We start from the raw sequence: 10,484 nt of genomic DNA, 5'->3' as shown, positions 1-10,484 counted from the left end.
CTTCCAGCTGCACAAAGTGCCCAAGACTCACCGTTCTCCAGATAGTGTAGGGCATCATCAAAGATTCTGTATCGCAGCACCAGTCGTTTCATCATTCTTCGCYGCCCGTCTTCCACGCTGCTCAGACCCCTAAGCAGAGTTGATATGATCTCGGAGTACCAGGACTCAAGTTCCCAATGCCCGATGTCCAGCTTCCCAGAGCTGGCAATCAACTGTTTCCCGGGTGGTCTGTCTCCAGGCAGAATTGTGTTCGCCGAAAGTTCCATTGGCGGAGTCACTCCTAGAACTCGTTCGATCCCAGTCTGAGTTCGACTGGCTTGGCGTCTTCCTTCTGCGCCTCTGGCAAGCGCGGCATTTCATCTGCCAGGCGCATCACTTTGTCCGTGCACGAACGGTGTCTATACTCAATGTCGTATTCCCCGAGGATTTGATCCAGCGGCTGATCTTGCCGTGGAGATGCCCTCTGTTCGCCATCGAGTCCGCAATGCCTTTGTGATCCGTGTAGACTTTCACTGGATGTGAGGAATGGTTGATTGGTTGGGAGGTAATAGACCTGCATGCTTGAGATGGTTCCATGGCGAGAAAGGTTGACCCCTTCAAGGTCGATAAAAATGGAAGGCGGAACTGCTGGAGGTCCATCAAGAAAGTCGACAAGTTGTGCTATCGCAGTCGCGTTGTTCACGAAGATTATGACTGGTTTATCTTCGAGCCTGACACTCGACAATCTTTGCGTAACTGTGTCTAGAACCGATGCCATGTCCTGCCAATGCTCAGTAACGTACTTTGAGAATTGGTGACTTGATCCTTCAATACGTTCAACGAGCCAGAGGACCGCACTTAATACATACGGGTATATCCTATTTTAACAGCTGTTGAGAGCTTTGTTACTGGATGGACAAATTTGAAGAGGGACTTCTGTTTAGGAAAGGTGGTAACACATAATCTGCTAGGCTTGTATGCAAGAATTTCTGCTTCTGTGGAGGATCAGAATATGTAAAGTTCTCGACCTACATTAATTAAGGTTGGCCCAGAAGTCAGGGCGTCTGCTTCTCTTAATACCATGACTTTCGACGAGAGCGAGAAGCAAAATGCAGTCCGTCAGTAAATCCCACCATTGACTCATTGTAAATCAACCAATGTCAGGCCGTTAGCACGACAATCTCGTGTGTAGTGCTGATTGGCTCTCCGTGTTGTCTCTTTTCCCTTTTCGTGGAGGTGAAACCAGATCATTGATCACTGTGGGAGACAGTCTTGACGCGTTACCTTCGTATGTTGGCTGATATGAAGAATGAGGCCAGATACAGATGGAATAGTTGACTCACATACGTGGCGTCTGAGCATTCCTACCATGCATTATATAAATGCCGTAATTAGTCGGGCAGGTACATTGGGCGCAGATGAAAACAGACGTGACTGTATAGCTCAAGCCGTACCGACAGATGCAGGGCTTGATACAGCCTCCACAACCAATACCCTTGCAGCTCTCCCTACTCAAGCGACCTCGCTTGAAATTAATTGACTTGGCTGCTGTGAAGTATAGTGCCATGAGCCTTCTTCTATTCCACCATGTGAGCAGTACCTCTATGAGATATAGTAGGCTATTTTCTACAGAGGAAGGAAGAACATATAGTAGGACTGATTAAAGCTAGTTAGAACTTCTACAAACAAGCGTCTACAGAGAAGACAAATCTTCTATTATTGCTCCTCACTTATTTAACTTATGGCACAGCTGAGTGCGACTTCTACTTGTCACCACTACAAAATGAGGCCTGCTGTGGCGCAGTTGAGTGCGACCTCTTCTATGTTTCCATTACTACAAGCTGCCTGCTTGGATTGGTTGGGTGCACCAGCGACCAACATCGACCATCAAGACATAGCGATCCGGGGACTCCAACAATAACTATCCGAATTTGCATCCAGCTGTACAGACGGAACACTTGTCGCTTTAATGACGTCGTTGTTATTCTGGTTCATGGGTGCCCTTGGCCATCTGGTAGTGAAATCGGTAGAATTGCATAATGGGAAGCAGCTGCATATTTTCAACCCCCATGGATAACAAATAATAGGCCGCATCTACTCGGACTAATGCATTCATCCCTGAATTATGCTGTGTGAGTCTCGGAAGCTCTCGACTCCGTCTTGGATTGAGCGCTAAGTAGGGCGGGGTAGTGAGACATGCAGGACGAAGAAGGGCAACAAGCTCGAATACGAAGCATATGCCACTTGGCACCTGTCAATTAAGACAGGACCGGGTGCCAAGAGTCAAGAGTGGCGAGCTGAAAAGTCAAGATAAGCAGCCAGCCTTTGCCACTCCACCACTCAGCATGAAATTCTTCTAGTCTAGATCGGCCCGTCCTGGCAAAAATTGTCTAGTAGCCAGGTAGAAGGGCTACGTTAGCTGGCTGACGTGATGGCGGAGAGCCCTCGGCGTATTTCATTCGAGATGGCGAAGCGCTACACGGTGGATTTTTGGTTTGTGAGGGGCGATTTGAACTGGTCTCTGCAAAGAATCCCAGGACCCAGTGACGTGAACTGAGAGGTGGGGCTAGAAAAGTGGGAGCAGCGTGTCCGCGATTGGTTTAACGTATTTAATAAGCGAGCGACGCACTACCCTATACACCTTAAACCCGGTTTTTAAAAAAACTCTTGAAAAATCCAAACTAAGCCTAAAATAGCTATAATTCTAACAGCATATATATAACCATTAAAATAAGTTATCGTCTTTCCTTTAAAAATCTCAGAAAATCCTATATAGCTATTAACTTTAAAGTCGTCTATTCACAGTGTAAAATACACTGAATGATTAAGTATTTCTTTATAAAGAAATTTCTTAAAATCTAGGGAAAATATATAACATAGCTATTATTATACTATTACTAAAAATACTTTTTTTCATATTTTTATCTGTTTTATTTAAGGTGTAAACTACTATGGAGTAAGCTATTTTTAGCTGTACAGAGCAGTGCGTCGCTCGCTTATTCCTTTGACGACTGGGTGGCTGGTGGCCAGAGATAAGGATGTATGGAGGGAATTACGTGTATTGTTGTTGGCTGATCGGCACAAGGATTCTCGAAGCTTCCGCCGCTCATCACGTGCTAAGGCGATATGTCTCCGTTGTTTGATTTGCAAAGCTGCCTGTAGATTCAACATATGCCCAGAGGAGGTCAACGATAATGAGCGCGAAGCTTGCCAAAGACTTCGCGGCGTTCCAAACTGTAGAAGAGGGGCAGTCGGCCCGGTTGCAGGTAATTTTGACGCATTCCCGTCCCACAATCATTCGGCACGATACTTAAACGATATAGGACTTGAGTAGTCAACTCGAAAACTTGATTGGCAAGTATGATGACGCCGTGCGGGATCTTGAAAGTGAAAAGGTTGCGCGGCGTTTTTCTCAACAGGACGCAGATAAGGCGCGATCCAAAATTGAAGAATTGCAGCAATCCATGGTACGATTTAATCGATAGCATGTTTCACTATACCTAACCAGTTCTAGGAGCGCAGCTCATTTGTTCTAGTCTTAATCGATGCTGATGCCGACCCATATATTGTATGGAGTATAAATCTCTGACATAACGGTTTGTTGACCGATCCCAGTTTAAAGACGAGTATTACGCCGCCGGTGACGGCGGTAGAAAGGCGTCTCTTGCTCTACGAGACGGTGTTCGCAGCTTTCTTCAGACGAACAGACCAGAACAGGCCAATTACCCCATACTTATCAAGGCATATGCCAATGAACTTGGTTTGTCTCAGTTTCTCGTTGCACGCGGCGTTATTAAGGCGCCCCGTGATCTTGTCGAATTCGCAAAAGACTTCACCCAGGCCCTCGAGAATACCGACTTCGTGCTAGTCGGGAGTGGCAAGGATCGAGCAGATAAGAAGATTCAAGGTAAGCGTCACAACTCGTGCCACTTTTACCACTATCCTGGCTCACACAGAAGCAGGTACTTTCAAGCAGTTCGTCAGCAATCCTACCTGTCGCCATATCATCTTCGGGGCTTGTCATGATAATTCTTATGTGCGACTGCTGGAGGATTATGTTCATGATAGTTCTGTGGTTGATCGAGTTACTCTTCTTCACGGTTTTAACGTTGGGCGCGAATTCCGTGATCTGAAATTTAAATGTTTCAAGATGGAAAGTCTGTTTCAAGTCGGACCGGCGCAGAACATGGCGCCATCGCCACAGCCATTAGCGTCCGTTTCAACTCCTTCGACCTGGGCATCTACGGTAGGCTCAAAGACGGATGCGGGCTCTCGGAAATTTAGAGCAGCCAATACAGTACGGGTGAACTCTGCCGGACAGAGAATCGATGAACACCTCCGACAACCAAACCAGCAAGCTTTAGATAACTGGAATCATAAGATTGGCATAGTCGGCATGCGGTATTGCCGCTCATACCACCTATGTGGATTGTGCTCAAACTCTTCCTGTAGGTATTCCCATGGTCCGCTATCAGAGGGGGAAAAGTTGGTTTTTCGACGGGAGGTCAGGATGGAAGTGTGCCATGCTGGCTTGGAATGTCGTGATGTTGCTTGCTTATACGGCCACAACTGTTCATGCAACAAGCCCACATGCAAGTTTTCTCCAGAAATGCACAAGGTTGATGTTTCTCTGGCTAAAGTCTGAGGATATTTTTGTTTGGGGGTGGAGGGTATGGTATCGGGCTTATCAAATTTGTTTGTAAGAAGTAAACTTTGTTAACTCGCTCCCCAATATTTAAATCAGAAATCATCATAGTCAGGGTAGTGCTGTTGTTATATTTTTGAATAGTATTAGTATCTGCTCTGCTTTTTACCGGCATATCATTTTTGCAATTCACAGTACGTAAACATCATAATCCGAACCGAGAGGAACCGATGTGATAACGTATAATGGCCGGCGGTGTTTAGCCAACAGCGAGAGATGTACGGCGTACGGTCAAATGTGACTCTTGCCCTGTCAAACATCAAGTCTAGCCCATGGAGGATGATCTGTAGCTGGGCCTCAGTTTCGGCAGAGCTCCACATAGGGCTTCCTTGCCATTGAACAAGCAGGTAATTTCTACTCCATTGCGGGGCTGGTTGCTTCGCCGTAGCGGCGATAATTGCGAGGGATCTATCACGGAACAACTCGACCCAGCCGGTGTGCCGGAGCCACGGGGTCGTCTCGCTCGCTCCAGTAAATGCCACATAATTAGTTTGAGTGCTTTCGAATGGGCGTTTCATGATGTATAGATCTCGATTTCAAGATTAATGTTGGCAAGGAGATGATGGTGACAAGATTTCTYAACTCGTTGAGTTCATACATCCTAACAGACGGCCAGGATACACGTTACACGCGCGTCGATGCGATTTTATCATTTACACAGCTTGAAGTCGAGAGACTCTTCAAGTGAAAAAGCAAAGCCAACCAATGAGATAGCGAGATGRCCGCTTTGGCTTGAACTTTGTTTTGGGCATATTATTGAGAAGCCTCTTTCAGGTGAAAGTGGAATGTGGGGTCATTACAGGGATCATCAGCCAATAACAATGCAAATCGTCCACTTTCAGTGAAATTGGGAGAATCCATAGAGATGTAGAGTCTTTGTTTAGACGCGGAAGGACTGGATATATTGGTAGCAGGATAAAGCTTAGAGGACCTCAGTGGGTAGCTCTAAAAGAAGACGGTGTGTTCAATGGCGTTTTTGACGCAAGACGTCCGGAAACATCGGAAGATATAGTGGTGCCTGCTTCCAACATCTCACCAAAGCTATGTGAAGAACAGCAAAATCTGGTGGACTTGATTCTGGATGGACGCAATGTCTTTTTCACCGGCTCAGCAGGCTGCGGCAAGTATACTGTTTTAGAAGCTGTCGTCAAAAAGCTAAAAGCAAAACACAAACAAGTTGACGTCATTGCTCCCACTGGTCGGTCTACACTTCAAGTCCACGGCATGTCGACTTGGTCTTACACGGGCTGGACACCCGACTCTCGCAAGTATTCTCTAGAAAAATTGAAAAGCCAGGAATTTCGCACCTACGTCGCGGCTCGTCTGAGGCGTACTGAAGTTCTTATCATTGATGAGATTAGCATGGTTGAGAATCACCATTTGGAACTCATAAATATCTGTATAAAGGAAGATCAATGCTGGAATTCGAATCACGGAGGTCCCGCTAGCGACGCTCCTGCCTTTGGAGGAGTCCAAGTGGTTGTGACAGGAGACTTCTGCCAACTACCTCCTGTGAGAGCTAACCCCAAGTGTGGTGTTGGGGTTATGTTCAGCCAATCAGCTACTCGGCTTCGACCAAATTTCTGCACCCCGTAACCCCCATTTTGGTGGCCGATTCGATCCAAATCGCCTCTTGATAGTTCCAATCAGTACCTGATGTTGGCCTCAGGCACCTCAGGCTGAACGTTAAGTACGTGCTTGCCCCTCTTTCTTGGCCTAAGTTTACCATCCCGACAATCGTCATTTTCCAAGGTGAATTTCTATCTTACGCGAGGATGTCAGCCAAACCTATTGTAATCGATCGTAAAGGTGATACTTTGGTCATTCTTACAACTAAAGATTCGCACCCTGGTTGCTCATATTCTGCCCCGAATAATGACCCTGATTGTCAGCCCGAAATCCACTTCTTGTGTTCGAAGAAGCATCTTGCACTAGCATCGCAACGCGCTGACAGGATGTTCGACAGTGGCTTTAAAGAAGCCACACCAGAAAGGGCCGATGGCCTTTACCACTGGAAATTCGATGCAATATTCGATCCAACAGCTTTCGAGATTGTGTTGAAGATCATTCATGGAAAGAACCGTGACATCCCTCAAGCAGTTGACGTACAACTCTTGGCTGGTATTTCTGCTGTCGTCGATGACTTGGAATGCCACGACGTTCTTTGGTTTTTTGCTAAAAGATGGCTTGCAGTCCTAAGCCAAGTTAATGTGTTAAAGACGCAAAAAGATGTCGCTCAACGTATTCTTATTTCGTTTGTCTTCCATGACCCAGTCATGTTTGAAGCTTCCACAAAAACAGCCATAACAGGGTACTGGGTTTTCACACAAACGCCCGGCCTTCCAATACGTCCAAAAATCCTTAGTAGGTCAACGTTTTGACTATCCTCCTGGTCACATAAAGGGCTAACTAAACCAGATGAGATTCAGAAAAGGAGAGAGAAAGCTCTAGCCAAATTAGTGGATGGGTTGTACGATATAGAACGAAAGCTACTTAACCAAAAGCTTGGGTGTAACCCCGGGTGCAGAGCCATGTTGCTTGGGACCTTGATCCAAATAATGGATGAGTATGATTTATACTCGCCACGGCCAGCCAAACCGTTCTACTCCTTGGATCTCAAGACAATAACCAAGTCCATGGGCAAATTTCAATTACCGGAGTACTACAGTCCACTAAATGAAAGCCCTATTGGGGACTATTCAGGCGTCTGGAGCATATCTTCGTACCCTTCCAGGTTAAGCAGTCAGGGACGAAGTAGCCAATCTGGCTGGGGGTTTTCTAATAGCGAGACAGAGGCACCTCAAAGACTTGTGCAACATCACTGCTCCTTACGAGGTTCCATTGATAGTCTGTTACAGACCGCGGAAACTGAGGTGAAAGGCTTGGGCCTGGCTGAGTATTCTCCCTGCCAGTTTTCGAACCGCGATATACATTAGCCAAGGAGGAATCATCTCCTTGGATAATGGGCTCCTTCATGGGAAATATCAAGTCGTTACGGTATTTGAAAAGCTCATCTTTAGATGTGAGAAGCGGCTAGCAGCTACATAGACTATCCCAATTGCTTTTGTCTTTTGATCCAGCCCGATTGTCGAAACATTCGATTGTGCAGGCTGACAAGTTTTTTGCCTGTAAGGAGGTTTTACCATATGCTGGCTATAAAAAGTCCATCTCTGCCACAAAGATCAGTGAACCTTTTCTGGGCCTAAAACGGTTAAAACTATAACGAGTGGAGAAACGGGACCCATTCCCAGATGATCCTTATTTTACTCGGAAATGAGATGGAGTTTAGGAACAGGGCCCGTTCCCAGGCTGGTAGTAAACAAGGACAATTGGAATAAGATGATTGGTGTAGAAACGGGAATGGGCCGCGTTCCTGATGGAAATACATGGTAGGTGGAGGTGGGGGAGGTAAACGGAACTCTAGGGTAGGCGACAGACGTCGAGTATGAGACGCAGGACAAACACCACAGAGCTCATCACTTTCCATACACCACAGCCTCAACGAGAAATGTGGCAATCTGCGATCAAAGTCGCTGCTTAGAAGAACCTAGAGTCAAAATACATCAATTTTTCATATTTGTTCCTTTCACGTTTTCAATATTATATTCTGCGCTCCAGGTCCCCTAAGTAAGTGAACCAGCACATATCTACAATGTTTATCAGAATATAATACGTGTATAGTTGTAAAAGGAACATGTATCAGTACGGACAAAATTCCGCATTTCACCTACGTCAAAGTTAGCTATGATACCATGAACAGCATGAATCTTACATATGCCAAATGAAATTGCGAGTTTTGCCTCACACTTGGAAGCCAATACAGAGAACACGTCAGTTCTTAAGTCGCAGGCACTATAAAATAGTACAGAGAAGTCATGCTCGACTTTGTCGAAGATATATGTCCACTCGTACAGCTCGTCCATTTTTGCATCACTATTCCTGAGATTTTGGCAGAAACGGCTTACGAGCAAGTCAAAATCAGATTGAGTTACCACTGTGTCTGTATGGCTGCATTCCATCCAAACTCCTTGATCCACCCTCGCTGTGCCATGTGGTTTTGGGGTCACCAAACCACCAACAATAAAGTCCACAAGCGAAATGAAAAGAATAATACCGAAAGTCTTCATGTTTATGTTGAAAGAGAGCTAATAACTGGAAAAGATCGGTGTTTATTATTCCAGGTAGGTATTAAATAGTCTATCATTAGATAGGCTGTTTGGACAAAATAGGCTGAGAACTTGGAGGAAAAAAAAACAATTTACCACCTCATAGATCTTTTCTAAACTCGGTTCATATCCAATCGGGGACATAGATAATATTTCTTTACTACCAAAACAGGTATCATTGTACCATGTCACTTCTATAGCCACTCCAATAAAGTTTCCATGCCATCAAAGCTGCACGAGGCAATGATGGCCCACGGAACTGGCGTAAACGGCCGAAAATGTCGATAATTGGAAGCCATTGATTATAAACATGCTTTATTTAGTATAAGTAAAATGAAATCATTATGTAAAAATAGGTTCAGTCATGTCTTAGATAAAATCAGCCAGTAATATATATATTTTACTTTTATCGCGAACGACGCAGTTACAAATCTGAGAAGAGCTTTGCCAGAAGTTTAGCCGCCTAAAAGTTTCTTCTATTTATTATCCAAGTCAACAAAACAAATATTTGGAATCTATTTTCAAAACCTATGAATGGATAGAACCTCTCAAACCACGATATATAACTCCTGTCTCGATGTTCCCCGAAAAGGAAGGGTCTTATATCTACCTGTTCTTACTTAGGGAAAAGAATAAGCCACATAATGAATTGATACTCTCTGATTATGGATACTACCTAACCTACCTTGACAAGGACCTCGAGCGGGCCAGAACCTCACTTTTCAAGACGATTAGGAAATCACTTCACTCCTATGCCCCTGGGAAAGATCCCTGGGAAATGCCCAAGCAATTATCAGGGCACTTACAGAATACCCTCCACGGTATAGCAGATTCAGCTTCATCCCAGGAGAGAGCAAGATAAGGACCACCATGTTCAAGTACCAATGCTCTGATGATCTCCTTGAATGCTTGTGCATTCTGGAAGAGGTATGCCGCGACAGTAAGAAGCATTAAATTGCCAGCTTCATCACTAGAGGTTCGAAGCCAGGTTTCGCTTGCAAATTTAAGAGCATTAACGCAATCATACTTGTCTGTAGCGACAGCAACTGCGAGGACATCGCCAGCGGCGAGGGTTCGAGGGACTTCTGTGTTCCGATAGTGAATAATGGAACAGATAATTTCAAACGCAGCGGCATTATCGTCAGGCAGCGATAACTCGAATGGTCCATCACGATCGCGCATATCATGACCCTCCTTCCAGTTTGGCCCGAACATGGAGGAGAAGGGTTTTGAGGCTTGCTATCAATAACATAGAACGGACACGGAGTTTTGTCTCCTCCGGTCCGACTATCAGAAAAAGGTCGCCATTTGGAGCAATTTCGACAACTGTGTTCGTCTGGGTTTCTCTTGGATTTTCTATGCTGGTTTCTAAGACCTTGTCACTATCACGAAATGGCGTCGTTGACAAGGCAGACTACTGGTGTGTTGTTGATGGTCGTGGGTACCCCGCATTATATGACGCGGCGTCACGTCAGCATTATATAACGCAGGCTGAATTCACGTATTTGAATACGTCTCAAAGCATTGAAATTACTTTACATACTAACATGTTCCGCTAGCGAGTCCCTACCTTGGTCGATATGAGCTACAACGCTATACTAACGAATCTTCGTACGTTCAGTTTTCTGGGCGAC

General features: G+C 45.3%; 3 protein-coding genes across 3 annotated transcripts; 2 read left to right on the top strand and 1 right to left on the bottom strand.

Annotated features, from left to right (window-relative positions):
- Window positions 1-280: 280 nt before the first annotated feature.
- On the bottom strand, window positions 281-757 carry FMAN_14240 (uncharacterized protein; the record flags this gene model as incomplete). Its single annotated transcript, XM_041826284.1, has 1 exon — window positions 281-757. The coding sequence occupies one exon, from the start codon at window positions 755-757 to the stop codon at window positions 281-283; it is 477 nt and encodes a 158-aa protein (XP_041691478.1).
- Window positions 758-3,173: 2,416 nt separating this feature from the next.
- Window positions 3,174-4,624, top strand: FMAN_14241 (uncharacterized protein; the record flags this gene model as incomplete). The annotated part of the gene is made up of 5 exons (XM_041826283.1): window positions 3,174-3,245; window positions 3,303-3,446; window positions 3,494-3,547; window positions 3,595-3,886; window positions 3,942-4,624. 5 exons carry the CDS (start codon window positions 3,174-3,176, stop codon window positions 4,622-4,624), a joined length of 1,245 nt encoding a protein of 414 aa, XP_041691477.1.
- A 1,835-nt stretch (window positions 4,625-6,459) lies between these two features.
- FMAN_14242 (uncharacterized protein) lies at window positions 6,460-7,620 on the top strand (the record flags this gene model as incomplete). Its single annotated transcript, XM_041826282.1, has 2 exons — window positions 6,460-7,048; window positions 7,103-7,620. The coding sequence occupies 2 exons, from the start codon at window positions 6,460-6,462 to the stop codon at window positions 7,618-7,620; spliced, it is 1,107 nt and encodes a 368-aa protein (XP_041691476.1).
- Between the last annotated feature and the right edge of the window lie 2,864 nt (window positions 7,621-10,484).

This window comes from Fusarium mangiferae (assembly GCF_900044065.1).
Source record: "Fusarium mangiferae strain MRC7560 genome assembly, contig: FMAN_scaffold031, whole genome shotgun sequence".
NCBI classification, from domain to species: Eukaryota; Fungi; Ascomycota; class Sordariomycetes; order Hypocreales; family Nectriaceae; genus Fusarium; species Fusarium mangiferae.
The sequence above is the reverse complement of the archived record's forward strand: the minus strand, read 5'-3'. Positions and strand labels throughout refer to the sequence as shown.